The sequence below is a fragment of the Heterodontus francisci genome, chromosome 7, assembly GCF_036365525.1.
Source record: "Heterodontus francisci isolate sHetFra1 chromosome 7, sHetFra1.hap1, whole genome shotgun sequence".
Classification (NCBI taxonomy): Eukaryota; Metazoa; Chordata; class Chondrichthyes; order Heterodontiformes; family Heterodontidae; genus Heterodontus; species Heterodontus francisci.
This window is the reverse complement of record NC_090377.1, coordinates 50,840,821-50,859,299: the sequence shown is the minus strand read 5'-3', so window position 1 is coordinate 50,859,299 and position 18,479 is coordinate 50,840,821. Positions and strand designations below refer to the sequence as shown.

Here is an 18,479-nt window from a genome sequence, read left to right as displayed (position 1 = left end):
TACATAGGCGCTGGAGAGAATGCGAAAAAGCTTTCCAAGGATGATATTGGAAATGTGAGGTTATACCTATTAGAAAAGTATGAACAGGCTGGGTCTCTTTCTGTTGCTAAGAGAAGGCTGAGGGGTGATTTAATAGAGATCTTTAAAATTATGAAAGGTTTTTATAGAATGTTTCCACTTGTGGAGAAGAGCAAAACTAGGGGCCATCAATATAAGATAGTCAGCAAGAAATCAAACACCAGGTCAGGAGAAACCTATTTACACAGAGAGTGGAGAGAATGTGGAATACCCTAGCTCAGGGAGTAATTGAGGCAAATAGTATAGATAGAAACATAGAAAATAGAAGCAGGAGTATGCCATTCGGCCCTTCGAGCCTGCTCCGCCATTCATTATGATCATGGCTGATCATCCAACTCCGTTCTGGCTTTTGCCCCATACCCTTTGATCAGAGATGTATTTAAGAGGAGACTGTATAGGCACGTGAGGGAGAAAGGAATAGAGGGTTATGCTGATAAAGTTAGATGAGGAAGGATGGTAGGTAGGAGGCTTCAGTGCAGCATAAACATCAGCACTAAAATAAAAGCAAAATACTGCAGATGCTGGAGATCTGAAATAAAAACAAGAAATGCTGGAAATACTCAGCAGGTCTGGCAGCATCTGTGGAGAGAGAAACAGAGTTAACATTTCAGGTCAGTGACCCTTCATCAGAACATCAGCAAGTGGCCTGCTTCTGTGCTATGCATTCTATGTTACCTCTGGTCTATTTCCATAATTTCAGCTTTCCAAGCACTTTGGATCAACCTTGTCATCTTACTGCTGGCATAAATAACCTGGCAAATCCTCAGTCATTTGTCCATGGTACTTTGTTTTATTAATTCATGGGATGCGGGCATCGCTGGCTAGGCCAGCATTTATTGCCCATCACTAATTAGCCTTGAGAAGGTGGTGCTGAGCAGCCTTCTTGAACCGCTACATTCCTTGGGTTGTAGGTACAGCAACAGTGCTGTTAGGAATGGATTTTGACCCAGCGACAGTGAATAGCGATATTGTTCCAAGTCAGGATGGTGTGTGGCTTGGAGGGGAACCCGCAAGTGGTGGTGTTCCAATGAATCTGCCACCCTTGTCCTTCTAGGTGGTAGAAGGTGCTGTCGAAGGAGACTTGGAGCCTTGCAAATTGTAGATGGTACACATTGCTGCCATTGTGCGTTGGCGGTGGAAGGAGTGAATGTTGATGGCGGTGGATGGGGTGCCAGTCAAGTGGGCTGCTTTGTCCTGGAAGGTGTCAAGCTTCTTGAGTGTTGTTGGAGCTGCATCCATCTAGGCAAGTGCAGAGTATCCCATCACACTCCTGACTTGTGCCTTGTAGATGGTGGACCGACATCGGGGAGATAGGAGGTGAGTTACTCGCCATGGAACTTCCAGCCTCTGATGTGCTCTTGTAGCCACAGTATTTATATGGCTGGTCCAGTTCAGTTTCTGGTCAATGGTAATCCCCAGGATGTTGATAGTGGGGGAACTCTGCAATGGTAATGCCATTGAACATTAGGGGGAGATGATTGGATTCTTGCTTGTTTGAGATGGTCATTGCCTGGCACTTGTGTGGCACGAATGTTACTTGCCACTTATCAGCCCAAGGTGAGGTATTGGTGTCGTGGTAATGTCACAGGACTAGTAATCCAGATGCCTAGGCTAAAGGCTCTGAGGACATGGGTTTAAATCCCACCACAGCAGATGGTGAAATTTGAATTCAATTAATAAATCTGAAATTAAAAGCTAGTCTAATGGTGATCATTGTCGATTGTTGTAAATACCTATCTGGTTCACTAATGTCCTTTAGGGAATGAAACCTGCCATCGTTTCCTGGTCTGGTCTACATGTAACTCCAGACCCACAGCAATGTGGTTGACTCTGAAATGGCCCAGCAAGCCATTCAGTTGTATCTAACCGCTATGAAGTCAATAAAGAATGAAACCGGACGGACAACCTGGCATTGACCTAGGCACCGACAACGGCAAACCCAGCCCTGTCGACCCTGCAAAATCCTCCTTACTAACATCTGGGGGCTTGTGCTAAAGTTGGGAGAGCTGTCCCACAGACTAGTCAAGCAACAGCCTGACATAGTCATACTCATGGAATCATACCTGACAGACAATGTCCCAGACACCGCCATCACCATCCCCGGGTATGTCCTGTCCCACTGGCAACACAGACCCAGCAGAGGCGGTGGCACAGTGGTATACAGTCAGGCGGGAGTTGCCCTGCGAGTCCTCAACATCGACATCGACTCCAGCCCCCATGGAGTCTCATGGCATCAGATAAAACATGGACAAGGAAACCTCCTGCTTATTACCACCTACCGCGCTCCCTCGGTTGATGAATCAGTACTCCTCCATGTTGATCACCACTTGGAGGAAGCACTGAGGGTGGCAAGGGCACAGAATGCACTCTGCATGGGGGACTTCAATGTTCATCACCAAGAGTGGCTCGGTAGTACCACTACTGACCGAGTTGGCCGAGTCTTAAACAACATAGCTGCTAGACTGGGTCTGCAGCAGGTGGTGGGGGAACCAACAAGAGGAAAAAATAGACTTGACCTTGTCCTCACCAATCTGCCGGTCGCAGATGCATGTATCCATGACAGTATTGGTAGGGGTGACCACCGACCAGTCCTTGTGGAGATGAAATCCTGCCTTCACATTGAGGATACCCTCCTTCGTGTTGTGTGGCACTACCACCATGCTAAATGGGATTGATTTTGAACACATCTAGCAATGCAAAACTGGGCCTTCATGAGGCGCTGTGGGCCATCGGTAGCAGCAGAACTGTACTCAGCCACAATCTGTAACCTCATGGCATGGGCATATCCCCCACTCTACCATTACAATCAAGCTGGGAGGCCAACTCTGGTTCAATGAAGAGTGCAGGAGGGCATGCCAGGAGCAGCACCAGGCATACCTCAAAATGAGGTGTCAACCTGGTGAAGCTACGACACAGGACTACTTGCGTGCCAAACTGCGTAAGCAGCATGCGATGGACAGGGCTAAGCGATCCCACAACCAACAGATCAGATCTAAGCTCTGCAGTCCTGACATATCCAGCCGTGAATGGTGGTGGATAATTAAACAACTAACTGGAGGAGGTGGTTCCACAAATGTCCCCATCCTCAAGATGGGGAGCCCAGCGCATCAGTGCGAAAGATAAGGCTGAAGCATTTGCAACAATCTTCAGCCGGAAGTGCAGAGTTGATGATCCAGCTCGGCCTCTTGCTGAAGTCCCCAGCATCACAGATGCCAGACTTCAGCCAATTTGAATCACTCGTGTGATATCAAGAAATGACTGAAGGCACTGGATACTGCAAAGGCTATGGGCCCTGACAATATTCCGGCAATAGTACTGAAGATCTGTGCTCCAGAACTTGCTGTGCCCCTAGCCAAGCTGTTCCAATACAGCTACAACACTGGCATCTACCCGGCAATGTGGTATGTCCTGCACACAAAAAGCAACCCCGCCAATTACCGCCCCATCAGTCTATCCTCAAACATCAGTAAAGTGATGGAAGGTGTCATCGACAGTGCTAGCAAGCGGCACTTGCTTAGCAATAATCTGCTCAGTGACTCTCAGTTTGGGTTCCGCTAGGGCCTCTTGGCTCCTGACCTCATTACAGCCTTTGTCCAAACATGGCCAAAAGAGCTGAACTCCAGAGGTGAGGTGAGAATGACTGCCCTTGATATCAAGGCAGCATTTGATCATATATGGCATCAAGGAGCCTAAGCAAAATTGGAGTCAATGGGAATCGGGGAAAACTTTCCGTTGGTTGGAGTCATACCTAGCACAAAGGAAGATGGTTGTGGTTGTTGGTGGTCAATCATCTCAGCTCCAGGGCATCACTGCAGGACTTCCTCAGGGTAGTGTCTTAGGCCCAACCATCTTCAGCTGCTTCCTCAATGACATTCCCTCCAACAAGAGGCTAGAAGTGGGGACGTTTGCTGATGATTGTCACAATGTTCAGCACCATTCGCAACTCCTCAGATAATGAAGCAGCCCATGTCCAGATGCAGCAAGACCTCCACAACATCGAGGCTTTTTTTTTTTTTATTCGCTCATGGGATGTGGTAGTGCCACTGGCTAGGCCAGCATTTATTTCCCATCCTTAATTGCCCTTGAGAAGGTGATGGTGAGCTGCCTTCTTGTACCGCTGCAGTCCTTGGGGTGTAGATACACCCACAGTGCTGTTTGGAAGAGAGTTCCAGGATTTTGATCCAGTGACAGTGAAGGAATAACAATATAGTTCCAAATTCCCGACTTTAAATATTGAAATAAACCTCATGAATACATTTACCTACAATTCCCCGTGATCTTGCCGGTTGTCCAGAATCTTCCGTGCAACGGGCAGCACTCACACGTCTTCATTTGCCCATCCAAGGAAAACTGGCGCCACCGAGGTGGGGAAGGGGGGAATTTAGGATTTTAATGTAGGTGGTGGGGGGGGGGGGGGGGGCGGAGGGAAATGGGGTCCACTCTGCATTTCTAGTGTGGCGGGGTGGGGTGGGGAAGGGGTAACCTCTGCACTTTGTGCAGTTGTTGGAGGGGAAAGTCAACTCTGCAATTTAAGTGTTTTGTGAAGGGAAAGGGCAACTCTGCAATTTAAGTGTTTTTTTGGGTGGGGGGGAACAGGGCGAGAATTTATTTGCAGTGTAGTGGAGGAGGGTATGGGGTTCAACTGCACTTTTTGTGGCAGGTCTGGCAGCCCGTTAAAAATGGCGCCAGCGCCTGTGCAGAGGCAGTTGACGCCATTCATGGTGTTGCTGAGGCTGCCCCTGCTATGTGATCGGGGGGTGGGGGGGGGGGGGCAGCCTGCTCTGCATATTTAAATGAGCCACTGCGCGATAGATCACGGCGGTGTGGTGGCACGCAGCCCATGCGGCAGGCCGCCATTTTTTTGTGGCAGGAAAAGAAAATTCAGCCCACTAAGTTACTTATTTAAATATATATTTTAAAATATATTTTAATATATTTTAAATATACATATTTAAATATAAATGCTATAGAGGGAGTGCAGCAATGGTTTACCAGACTGATTTCTGGGATGGCGGGACTGACGTATGAGGAGAGATTGAGTCGGTTAGGATTATATTCGCTGGAGTTCAGAAGAGTGAGGGGGGATCTCATAGAAACCTATAAAATTCTAACAGGACTTGACAGGGTAGATGCAGGAAGGATGTTCCCGATGGTGGGGGGAGTCCAGAACCAGGGGTCATAGTCTAAGGATATGGGGTAAACCTTTCAGGACTGAAATAAGGAGAAATTTCTTCACCCAGAGAGTGGTGAGCCTGTGGAATTCGCTAGAACAGAAAGCAGTTGAAGCCAAAACATTGAATGTTTTCAAAAAGGAGTTAGATATAGCTCTTGGGTCTAAAGTGATAAAAGAGTATGGGTCGAAAGCGGGAACAGGTTACTGAGTTGGATGATCAGCCATGATCACAATGAGTGGCGGGGCAGGCTCGAAGGGCCAAATGGCCTACCCTGGCTCCTATTTTCTATGTTTCTATATAACGTGTAATCATGTTGGTGAAAGTCCGATTATTTTGTAACCTCATACAAGTGAAAAATTATGCCAAACAAATTCAGCTTGAAGTAAAAAAAAGTTCAACAATTTGATAGCATTGAATTATGAGTCAATGGCCTTAAAGTCATCAAAATTCAAACAAGCTATTCAAATGACTTTTTTTTAAACTTTCTCTCTGTAACAGGTTTCTGTCAGTGAGCTTTTTAAACAGCTTGGGTTTTATTTTTTTCTACTCACACTGATTAATGTATCTGTAAATAAAAACAAGAAATGTTGGAACCAATCAGCAGGTCTGGCAGCATCTGTGGAAAGAGAAGCAGAGTTAACGTTTCAGGTCAGTGACCCTTTTTCGGAACCGAAGATATGTTACGTTAACTCTGCTTCTCTTTCCACAGATGCTGCCAGACCTGCTGAGTGGATCCAGCATTTCTTGTTTTTATTTCAGATTTCCAGCATCCGCAGTATTTTGCTTTTATTTTAATGTATCTGTAAAGTTGCTTTGCACACTTTTTAAATGCTGTTGCAAAATCCATTTATTTTTAATTTCTTAATTGCAAAGTTGACATGTAAAGGAATTTTGCACACACAGATTAAGTGGTCCACTATCAGGGAAAATTAAAACCCCTTGATTCAAAATTCATCTTCTTGAAGTCAACATAGCTGTAAAAGTTGTACAAAATAAACATCGACTTACCACAAGCCACCCAGTCCGCAGGAAGAGAACTACTCCAAAGATGTTGATCATACAAGTTGTGAATACTCCATCCCATGTCCCAAATAGCACTGGTTCCCAGACAAATATCTTAACTTTCCACCAGGGCTTAACATGAGACTGGGAAATCTGTTTGGTACACAATCATTGTACGATTAGTATCCAAGTACACAATATACAGTGATTCTAAAAGACAAAAGACTTGTCTGGAAACCATTTTATCCCTGTAACTATTGTATCTCTAGGCCTTCAAAAATCAGATCAAATAACTAGTGTTTTGCTATCTAAAGAAGAGTCACAGTGAAAGCAGGAGTTTGCACATATAATTTTCTAACCTAACTGCAAGGCTTCACAGTAATCTAAATTATTTATTTTTAATTATGCTCATATCCCAATCCATATCTTGGCACAGAGGGGCAAATTTTACAACCTTCCTGATGTTGGAGATCGTGGCAGTGGGGTGAGGGGAGGGGGGCCGGAAAATGACTCCGGCAGAGGCCCGCCACAGGCCTTGATGTCGGGAAGGCCCCACCCAATATTTTCGCCGGCGGCAAGGCCTCCCACCGCCGCTCGGTGACGGGAGCAGAATTTACATAATCAAAAAAATGCAAATTAACGAATTAATGACTTGCCCACATCCGTCGTCCGTTCCCGCTCCAATATCATTGCTGGCACTCCCGCACCTTCGGATCTCAGTCCAGAGATCCAAGGCAGAACACTGGTGAGGAGGGGGCAGCAGGTAAGTTTTCAGGGCGGTGGGAGGAGCGGGGTCAAACATATCTGATTGGTCTGGGGGGTGGTGGGAAGGGGTAGAGTTTAAAGTGTAATAACTTTGGTGGGGGAGTGGGGGGGGAGGTCGGGAGCACAAGGTAAGTGTTTTGGGGCTGGGGGGGAAGAGGGCAAATAATGAATTTGATGGTCATTGGGGGGTTGGAAAAGGGTTGAGATAACTTTATTTAATTTTTTTAAAGTTGTTTTTCTTTAAACATTTAAATTAAATGGAAGGGCTGGAAGTCCTTTAAAAATGGCATCAGCGCCTGCACAGTGGTGCCTGACACCATTGCTGGGGACGGACCACCCGTCCCCTCCACACCTTGGTTGGGAGAGGGGGGGGGATGGGGAGGCAGTCCACTCCGGATATTTAAATCAGCTGCCGTGTTTAATATTGTGGCGGCTCTGCAAAACTTGGCCTGCAAATGCAGGCCGCCATTGTTTACGGCTGCTGCCATGACATAAATCTCAGTCAAGAAAGTAGAAGATCTTCCCATTATTTTCAACCAAGAATCAGCTCAGCAATAAAATACCAACTGCACATTCAATGTATGAGAGTCTACATGTGGAAGGATATTTATAGTAGATTTCTATGAATGGCAATTTTGAAATAGTTTATAACATTGTGAAAGTAGGATACAATTTGATTTGTAACATCTAATTATCTAAATTAGAGATAAAGTAAACAGTTTGCAACTGTACTCACAACATATTTTATGGGGTAATTCTAATTGCTATAAGCTGCTGACGTGGTTGTACTAATACCTAACTGCATTAAACATCTGTTGACTGTGAACTTGCTTCGTCCACAAGGCATTTACTTTAGACTACCTTTGCTCAAATAAAAAATTAAATGGATACATTTTCATTTGAGTTTATAATATGTGTTATTTAACTTTTCACAAACTTTATCCCACCTTAAAATTGCTTGCATTATTACAGTGCAAGTGTCCATAAAAGAGAAAATAGAAAACATGTAGGGACAAATCTAAGATTAAAGTAATACATTATGACTGCATTATGAGTTTGAAAATTCACATTTTAATTGATTTTAATGCAAAAGTAACACAGTATATTGCAATATAGTGAAGCATGCTGCCTTTTTAGAACTTATGTTCAATATCAAATTTAAATATGTTTTGCTTTATACAGCTATGGAAGTTAGATTAGATTGATAGTGTTGGAGTTAAGGAGCTATGTATCCTGATACATATACTATGAGAATGCCCATGGCCTTTTAGACTAAAGTGGTGAATATCTTAAAAGTTCATGGCCTGAATCCACATTCCTCAATCTCAGTCAGCTCCAAGAAATTACAAAGTTCAACTTTTTCATAGAAAACATCAAAACTGCTATTGGCAGTCAAAAATGAATTTTACTGTCTTGGAAAAGCCAGATGGGATTCATAGTTTTCCAGTGAGTGTTTCTTGCTATATGATATGGCAATACTGGAATGTCTATCCTTGCACACACAGGCTAGGGTGAAATTTGTCCAGATCCATTTCCTATTCTTGGTTTTTCTTAATTTGAATAAGATGTTTAACATTGACCACCTGTTTTTTTTTTATGTTTTTATGGGATGAAGTGTATACGCTGTTGGTCTACTAAAATATGCATTACTTTTCTTTGCCTTGAATATTTAGTTTAATGTTAACACTTTCTGAAAAATCTTAAGCAATGCATTTGACTTAATGGCTATAATCTGTCAAAAAAAATACTTTGATAATACATAGAAATGGTTTGGATCAAAATATTTCTGCTATATAATATACACTTTGGGTGCACCATCAAAAAGACAAAGGCTGGACTGTGCTTCTAAGTATCTTACAAAATAAGAGGTAATGTTATGAGTCCAAACTCCCAGCAGATTGCGTGCAGAGCATAAAATCATTAAATTCCCCCTATGTAGAAAGTGCTCAAAATAATTGGTCCTAAATCTGGATTTTTTTTAAATATGCAAAAGCACCCTAGGGCAGAAAGTATTCAAAAAGGTTACCCAGGAGACAGTAACTACATAAATCTGTTAGTCAAATTCACCTGTGCAGCTTCATGGAAAAGTTCTTGCACTTGCCCAGTACTTCTAGATCCACAGGAACTATTTAGTAGTAATGTTGCTTTATCCGTCACCTCCGAATTACATTTCAGATTCCAGTCTTCTTCCATACTGTGAAAATGCTGAAGCATCCAACCAAACAGTAAAGGGATATCTACGTCAACACTTAGGTTTCGTTGAAGTGCCTCTTGTTTTCATGAAAACAAGCCACTTCATTCTTTACCCTAAAATAAAAGAAACTTTAGATATTCAGTCTTTTGTTGCATATTATTCAGTTAAGAACTCAATTCCAGAGGCTTCTAACTCATGTTGATATGAATTATAAGGTGGTGCTCCTTTTATACAAATATTGACCTGATCATATCTTTCAGAAACCTCTCAATATGCTTTGCTTACAGGATATGCTTTTCAAGGACAATGATTGTTACTGTACAGGCAAACACCTAGATCCCACAGAGATGATTGGCTAATTAATCTATTTTTAATGGTATTAATTGAGGAATTAATGTTGGCCAAAACATGAGGGAAACTCTGCTTTTCTTCCAACAGTGCAGAAGATCTTAAGTATCCAACTAAATCAGTAGAACCATCAGAAAGGGCATTGAGATTTAACAATTCATTTGAAAGACAGTGAGCTGCATTTTGAAAGCTCGCCGCCGAAATAGGTAGTGGGCAGAAAACATGGCGGCCCACAGACACGGGGCCCATGTCACTTAGCTGCCGCAATTCCAAACGCAGTGGCTCATTAGCATGGCTGGAACAGCCGCCACCACCCCTCCCCCCGATGACGTGAAGTAGGTGGGCAAGCCATCTCCAGCAACGGCAACTGCCCTTCACCACCCCCCCCCCCCCCCACGGAATACCTACCTTGAGTATTTGACCTTCCCCCACCAAAAGTTCTGAACCTTTGTCCTTTACCCTTTCCCATCACCCCCCAAATCAATCCGAAGAGTTTGACTCCCCTTCCCCCTACTGCACTGAGAAAAGTACCTCCTCCCCCTCCCCACAGGAGTCACCCCTCGTTTCCCCGTATGGGGATTCAAAGGCGCGACACTGCCGGCCGCCCAAATGAACAGCGGTGCAGTGAATAAGGAGGCGACGGGATCTTTATTGATTCCGGTAGATAAATTTATTTAAATATGGAAATAGTGATCCCGTTGCCGAGTGGCGGGGAGCCACCACAAGGCCTCGTCACCGCCGCAGAGATAGGGATGAGGCCTGCCTGCGTCGGGGTCAGTGGCGGGACTCATCCATTGCTATCTTCAATCCACCTCCTCACCCCGCTACTGTTCCCGGTGTCGGGGAGCCTTCAAAATCAAGCTCAGTATCTCTGACAATACAGGATGCGTGCGGTGCTGCATTGCAGTGTCAGTTTAGATTATTGACATGCATACAAAAAGTGCGACGATGAAAAATTACAAACTAAAACTGAAGAGTTATAAAAATTGACTTTCTCTTTTAAAAAATGGACCTTTCTTTTAAAAGTGAACAATGCTGTTAAAAATGGTCACATGTGTAATTGAACATGGCCACACTGTCTGTTTAGAACAAAGGATGTCTAATTAGGTTGAGAGGTGTCAACTGAACCCATCGAGAGACACTTTGGAATTGAATGGGTTCTTATGAAACAAAGGAGGTGTGAAGTAGCCATTGTCGGTCACTACAGGGAAGAAAATACATGTCTCCCAGCAGAGGCAAGAGGTAACAAACTGTTACCTTAAAAGGCAGCCCTAGAGAGAGAGAGAGAGAGAGATCCAGAAAGCAGCATCCAAGAAGCTTGCTTCCAGCTAATAGGCCGAGAGAAATCCAGCAAGAAGGGAAGCGCCCTGCTGTAGATTTCAACATCTATACTTATATAGCAGTGAATTAGAAGTGATCCACTGTATTCAACTGAACTTTCAACAAAGAGAGGAACCTACAAACACCTCAGGCCTGCAACCAACAAGAACCTGACTTCCGAGAGAATTCAACAGGTTTACCATGACCCCTTAATCCTACCCCCACTTAAACCCACTTACCCCTTTTCCTCTCAATCTGTCTCTTCTTGTGTCTGTGTGTGTGCTGGTGAATGTGAGAGTGGATGTGGTCACAACAATTTCAGGTTAAGGCGTATGAATACTTGGCATCAGGTGGCAGGACCGTATCTCCAACACAGAAGTCCTCGAGGCAGCCAACATCCCCAGCTTATACACACTACTGAGTCAGCGGCGCTTGAGATGGCTTGGCCATGTGAGCCGCATGGAAGATGGCAGGATCCCCAAAGACACATTGTACAGCGAGCTCGCCACTGGTATCAGACCCACTGGCCGTCCATGTCTCCGCTTTAAAGACGTCTGCAAACACGACATGAAGTCCTGTGACATTGATCACAAGTCGTGGGAGTCAGTTGCCAGCGTTCGCCGGAGCTGGCGGGCAGCCATAAAGGCGGGGCTAAAGTGTGGTGAGTCGAAGAGACTTAGCAGTTGGCAGGAAAAAAGACAGAAGCGCAAGGGGAGAACCAACTGTGTAACAGCCCCGACAAACAAATTTTTCTGTAGCACCTGTGGAAGAGCCTGTCACTCTAGAATTGGCCTTTATAGCCACTCCAGGCGCTGCTCCACACACCACACTGACCACCTCCAGGCGCTTACCCATTATCTCTCGAGATAAGGAGGCCAAAGAAGAATAGATTTTCTCTTTTAAAACTACAAGAAAACTTGTCGCTGTCTATTTGGCAAATAAAACGCAAAGGGGTAAAACGCTAGTAACAAAGCATATTTGCTGTGGTCAGGTGGGAGTTGAACAGTGGCAACCACCCAAACCCCTCACCATGTAGCCTAACATTATGCATTCGTGAAATAAGGCTTGGACCCAAAACGTAATGACCCAGAGTGAGAATGCTACCAAATGAACCAAGCTGAATGATAAATATTGGATCTAAAGACTTTTATTCTCCTAGTAGCATTAACCACTAAATGCCATTGAACAAGGTGCTTAAACAACTGGAAAATATTTTTCCTGCTTTAAACTAGTTATTCCTATTCCTCAGAGTTTATAATGTATCCTTCTCATCCACCAGAAGGTTTCTTCTTTCTACCAACTAAAGCAAAAACTTTGGAAAATCCTGCCAACATGCTTAAGCAACAGCTATAACTCTAGTGAACTGGCCCCTTAATCCTGCTTGTCACAAATTAAAATCTCACACCCAGAATGAGATCGACATCAATAAATAACCTACTCTTATTAGTCAGGGAAACAGGTAATTTGGATGACTACTAGGCTGGCAGATATAGTTGTAAAACAACAGCAACAGAAAGATAGCAATTGCCAGCAAACTCATTGCCTATATTTCTTAGGTAATACCAGTTTCTGAGGAATCCCTTCTGAATGATGACGAAATAACTTCTTGCGACTGATCTGGTTAGTTATTTTGTCAAGATTTTAATTGCTGAGCAGATCAAATCCTTGAAAAAATGTGCAAGCTTGCACCAAGGTCACAAATATCCATGCTGCTTCATTGTCAAAATTACCAAGATTCTGAACCACACAGAAGAGTCATCCAGATTCCTCCAGTAGCCTGTTGGGTCAAGGCATCACTGAGTGCATTACTAAGTCAGGTGGTCACACATTCCATCTCCAGTTTACAGTGAGTTATTTAATCTCAGGCATAGCAGCAATTGGGATGCAACAATTAGCCTCAGTGTCTTTCACTAGAAAGGTGAAAATCAACCAGGGCCTGCTTTCTATTGACCCCTAATGGATAAAGTTAATGCAGACATGATTGGGCTCTGCTATGTTGCACCAATGTCTAAATATGGTGCTGAATATTGATGCGTGAGCTGAGTCAAACAATGATCATTTGTGAGAAATGTGGAATGCTGCCATCACCCATGGGGCTAAATCCAGCAAAAGCAACCACCTTCAGGACAGATGGGGAAAAAATTGAGGATGAGAGGAAAAGCCAGATTATCTAGAAGTGAGGACTCCATCTGTCATGTGGCATGGTCAGTAATGAAGAATTTGCTGGGACTCCGTCAGGTTGACTTCTGTGATATCAGTCGGCTACAATGCTGTCTTAATCAGACGCTTCCCTGGAGACTGCTGCATCCAGATGTTGGTTCCAGATACAGGACCTTCGCAATACCTCTTGAAGTGTAAACAAATGAGGAGATTGAAATTGAGCACTCGCTTGATTCTTATGTTAACTAAACAAACCATTGAGTTTTCCTTATAAACTCTCCAAAATCAGGGTTATAGAAATTTCGGGAAATAAGGAGACGATTCCACCCACTGTGTTGGTGCTAGCTAGAGATAGGAGATAGCTATTCTAATCTTATTTCTTTGCTCTTTTCCTGCATTCTTCAATGTTTTTCTTTAAGCGTTTATCACTTAAATGTTTGATCGACTTGGCTTCAATAGCCACGTGTGGCACTGCAAAAATAAAAAACCTTTTCAAACCTGCCCTTTTATACTTTTAATACTAATCCTTAAATTTATGCCCTTTTATTACCAACTCACTCACCAGTCAAGATAAACTTTCACTTAATGACCCTATTAAACCCTTGAATAATTTTGAACATGTTTATTAGATACCCTTTTAAAAGGGGACCAGGTAGCTCAGTTGGCTAGCATGTGGTTCAGAACAACATCTACAGCATAAGTTCAATTCCTGTTCCGGTCTGAGGAAGGTAACAGGAAACTACCTCATATACCATCTTCCCTAGTCATATTCATCTCTCCTGCATGGAGAAAAAGAGCAGAAGGTTAAAGGGTGATTTGATTGCAGTTTTTACGATATTAAGGGGAATAGAGAGGGTAGATAGAGAGAAATTATTTCCACTGGCTGGGAAGTCTAAGACTTTGGGCACATTCTAAAAATTAGAGCCAGACCTTTCAGGAGTGAAATTAAGAAACAGTTCTACACACAAAGGGTGGTGGAAATTTGAAACACTCTTCTGCGTACAGCAATTTATGCTAGTTCAATTGTTAATTTTAAATCTGAAATTGATAGATTTTTGTTAACCAAAGTTTTAGAGAGATATTGGACAAATGCAAGTATATGGAGTTAGGTCTCAGATCAGTCATGAGCTCATTGAATGGCAGAACAGGCTCGAGGGACTAAATGGCCTACACCTGTTCCTATAGGCAGGATTGATGCTCATTCTGAAGTCCTTAACTGCATCTGTCTCACTGAGGTTCTTTCAAGGCCGTGCACCAAACAAGGAAAAATGAATTATAAAAAGTGAATCCAGCATCAAGTTACCAGTTGGCTGGCATCCTTCCATCTATGAAAGATGATGGACACACAGCCAACAATCCATTTAGGTGGAGTGCCTTCTCTTGGTGCACCTTTGCTGATGGCTGTGAAGATCAATCCTTGAGAGGCAGGTTCTGCAACAAGTGCTGCACGTGAAGCTGTCATGTGATGCTGTGAGTTGTTGTTTTTGATGTTGGTGCCTGTTGCCAAGCTGCTGTAGCAGCTGGTCATTGTGGTAGTACACACCAGTCCACAGGATGTGTCGCCATTTCCCTCTTTCACCAGCTATTGACTCCCAAGTGCAATAGTCAACGTTTAGGGCCTTCATGTCACACTTGCAAGCATCCTTGAAGTGGAGCTTTGGGCTCCCCACTGGTCATCTGGCCCCAGCTACCTCACCCCATACAGAAGGTCCTTGGGTATGCAACTGTCTTCCATCCTGCGGATGTGTCCGATCCACTGAAGCCGCCTCTGTTTGCTTAGTGCCAACACACTTGGGAGCTTTGCCTTTGAGAGGACTACCACATTTGTAATTTTGTCCTGCCAGGATATACCTATAATGTGCTACAGACAGTGAAGATGGAAATTATTGAGCTTCTTTTCCTGGTAGCTGTAAGTTGCCTATGATTCACAGCCATACAGCAAGGTGCTGAGAACACAGGCTTTATAAACCATCTGCTTGGTCCTAAGGGTCAGCTTGGTGTTATCCCATACACGTTTCGCAAGTCAGCCAAAGGTGGCAGCTGCTTTCCTGATGCGTGTATTGCACTCTGCATCATGCTTAAGATGGCTCCTGGGCAGTTAGCTCCCTAGGCAGCACCTCACTGTACACGTCTATCCGTGGCTATCTGCTGTCATCCTTTGTTCTTTCTCCCCACTAAATCCTCTCTTCTGCTGTTTAAGTTCCCTTGATTCTAACAGTGGGTCCATTTTTAGCCCAAACTTCAAGTTAACTGTTAGTTTAAACAGCCTCTGTCTGAAGGTACAAACCCCATCTCCCGACCTTAACTTGTGAGCTCTGGTAAAGATCTGGATGAGACCTGGATGTGGTTTGTCTCTCAAATCTGGCTTCAAATTCCTAGCTTCACTGGACATCAAGATCATGTTTCTGCACTGGACTAAATTGGAAAAAATGTAAGACTCTGCTTCCATCAACAATCTGCTGCTTTTTTTTGTTTTTCTGATCTGTGAGCTGTGAAAAGATCTGGAAAAATCTAGATCTAGATCTTCTTTGGCACTTGGCTTCAAATTTCTGGACTGATCTCAACATCAAGAAGACGCTTTTGTTCTGGACCATGCTGGTTATAACATTAAGACCCAATTTTGTCTTTGAATTGTTGCTCTGTTGTGATATTTAAAGTAACTTTGATCAGTTTACTGCCCTTCTCCCAAGTGAAATCCCATTGGATTTCATTAGATCTTATATTTATGACACCTACTTTGGACTCCCCCACAAGTGGAATCATCTCTATATCTACCCAGTAGATCTACACAGTACTCCAAGTGTGGTCTCACCAAGGCTCTATACAAGTTCAACATAAATTCTCCGCTTTTGAAATCTGTTTCTCTAGAAATGAACTCCAGTGCTTTGTCTGTATTTTAAGTAGCTTTGTTACCTGTATTGCTACTTTTAATGATTTGTGAATCTGTACCCCTAGATCCCTTTGCACCTCGAGCCCATTTACACTTTTATTTTCCAAGAAGTAGGTGGCCTCCTTAGCCCTCCTGCCAAAATGCATCAACTCATACTTATTCACTTTGAAGTTCATTTGCATACCCATTCTGTGAGTTTACTAACACTTTCTTATAATTTGCCGTAATCTTCCTCAGTATTAACTACACCCTCTAATTTAGTCTAGTCCACAACTGTTGATACAGTACTACCAGTTCCCAACTCCAAATCATTTATGTAATTATTTAAGTAAACTACTAAATAATCTTCCCCTTGTAACCATATTGCATTACTGAAAAAGAAAATACAATTGAATAAGTTCAGCTCCTGTACATACTCTTGTGATAAGAAAATCTTTTTTTTTTGAAAAGACATAATCTTAATTAGTATTTTTTGGTTATGGACAGTATTGCCTAGATATGCAGTCCATGCTATAGATAATATCATTTTGATTTAATGTGATATTCTAAAGCAATTTTCTGTTTATCACCATGCTATAACAGAAGCATACATTAATTTTCTTTAACATGAACTACCAAAACAAATGTCAGTAATATTAACATACTGATTTGATCTGTAGTGAGTGTGTTGATTTCATGACAAATAAAGGAAAATCAAGTGCAGGTAAAATTATATTGAATAAAGTGCTATCACTAGAAATCAGAAATAAAAACAGAAATTAATGAAATGCATAGCAGGCTCATCAGCATCTGTAAAAATGAAAAAAACAGCTCCCCAGGTATAGATTCCCTGTCAAAATCATGCTCTAACAAAGGGTTCACACCAGTGTCTCCACCCCCAAGATGTCAAAGGCAATTATAGATTCCGTGCTTTGAAGAAAATGGGAGAGAAAGTGAAATCTTAAGTTGCTAAAGTTAATTTTAAGCACAGAGGGCTCCAGAGTAAAGGCCAGCTACCCGACCCGAAGGGACCTGATAACATGTGTCGGGTTCGGTCGCATTTCCGGATCCGGCATTCGGGCTCAGGTCGGGCCGGGCCAGGTCGGATACGCTCTATCACGACCTCAGGTAAGTGACTCCAATGTTAATGTAATTTTTGAACTAGAAAGGTGGTTTTGTTACAATTATTTTAAACTTGTGCAGATCAGCAACGAAGTGAAAAACAGAACGTAGGTTAACTGATGGTCGGGTCGGGTCGGGCACAGGAAAAAATGGAAGGACTCGGGCTGGGTCGGGCTCAGGGTCAGATGTGGTTCCATCGGGCTCGGGTCAGGTTTCATTTGCAGACCCGAGCTGGCCTTTACTCTAGAGTTCCCAGAAAATGATGAGAGACTCTTCCTGAAGCTTACATTGAGCTTGTTTGCAAAGTTTAGGAGGTTAAAGATGAAGTTGTCAGAGTGGGAATGGGAGCGATAGCTGAAGTGGCAAGGCAGAGGAAAGTCAAAATCACAGACAGAAATAGAAGGGAGAGCAAAGCGGTCACACAGTATGTGTGTGGGCTCTCCAACATAAAGGAGATTACAGTGAATACAAAATATTAAAATAAAAACAAAAAATTTTGGCGAGACCAAAGGCGGACAAGCCCACAATTTCCCATTACCAACTGACATGTCAGTCTTCCACCATAGTCTTGCCTCCAGGCAATTTTCATGGAGGCAGGATTGGGAGGGTGATGGCTACCCACCCGCAAGCAGCGGGTAGCCAATTAGGCTAATTAAAGGACCTATTAAGGCCATTCTGTACATGCTGCTGTTGATGGCCCATAATGTCTCATGGATGCCCAGTTTTGAGCTACGAAATCTGTTCGAAATCTATCCCATTTAGCGCGGTGGTAGTGCCACACAACCTGATAGAGGGTATCCTCAGTGTGAAGACAGGACTTTGTCTCCACATGGACTGTGTGGTGGCCACTCCAACTAATATTGTCATGGACAGATGCATCTGCGATAGGTAGATTGGTGAGGATGAGGTCAAGTAGGTTTTTCCCTCACGTTGGTTCTCTCACCACCTGCCGCAGGCCTAGTCTGGCGGATATGTCCTTCAGCACTCGGCCTGCTCAGTCAGTAGTGGTGCTACTGAGTCACTCTTGGTGATGGACATTGAGGTCCCCCGCCCAGATTACATTCTGTGCCCTTGCTACCCTCAGTGAGTCTTCCAAGTGGTGTTCAACGTGGAGGAACACTGATTGAGCAGCTGAGGGACGGCATTAGGTGATATCCACAGGAGGTTTCCTTGGTTCCCTGCGCATATGTGGGTAAAAAAATCCAATAAAAAAAAGATTAGTAACAATTTAGGCTTCATAATTAGGGGCATAGTATACAAGAGTAAAGAAATAATGACAATTTTTTACAAAACATTTTCTAGGCCACAGCTTTAGGCAGTCCCATAACAGAAAAGCCATTACAGTCACAGAGAAGGACAGAACAAATATACATTTATGCAGAGCCTTTAATGGCATTAGGATGTTGTGAAGCATTTCATAGTCAAGGAAGCACCTTTGAAGTGTAGT

General features: G+C 43.4%; 1 protein-coding gene across 3 annotated transcripts in view; it reads right to left on the bottom strand.

Annotated features, from left to right (window-relative positions):
- Positions 1-18,479, bottom strand: part of slc12a8 (solute carrier family 12 member 8) — a 163,025-nt gene that overhangs the window by 132,390 nt on the left and 12,156 nt on the right. For all 3 annotated transcript variants that reach the window (XM_068034496.1, XM_068034497.1, XM_068034498.1), the window contains exons 2-3: positions 9,087-9,326; positions 6,261-6,407 (exon numbers count right to left, since the gene is read on the bottom strand). In XM_068034496.1, coding sequence (XP_067890597.1) covers positions 6,261-6,407; positions 9,087-9,233 — 294 coding nt within the window. In that variant the 5' untranslated portion in view covers positions 9,234-9,326. The remainder of the gene's footprint in view (positions 1-6,260; positions 6,408-9,086; positions 9,327-18,479) is intronic.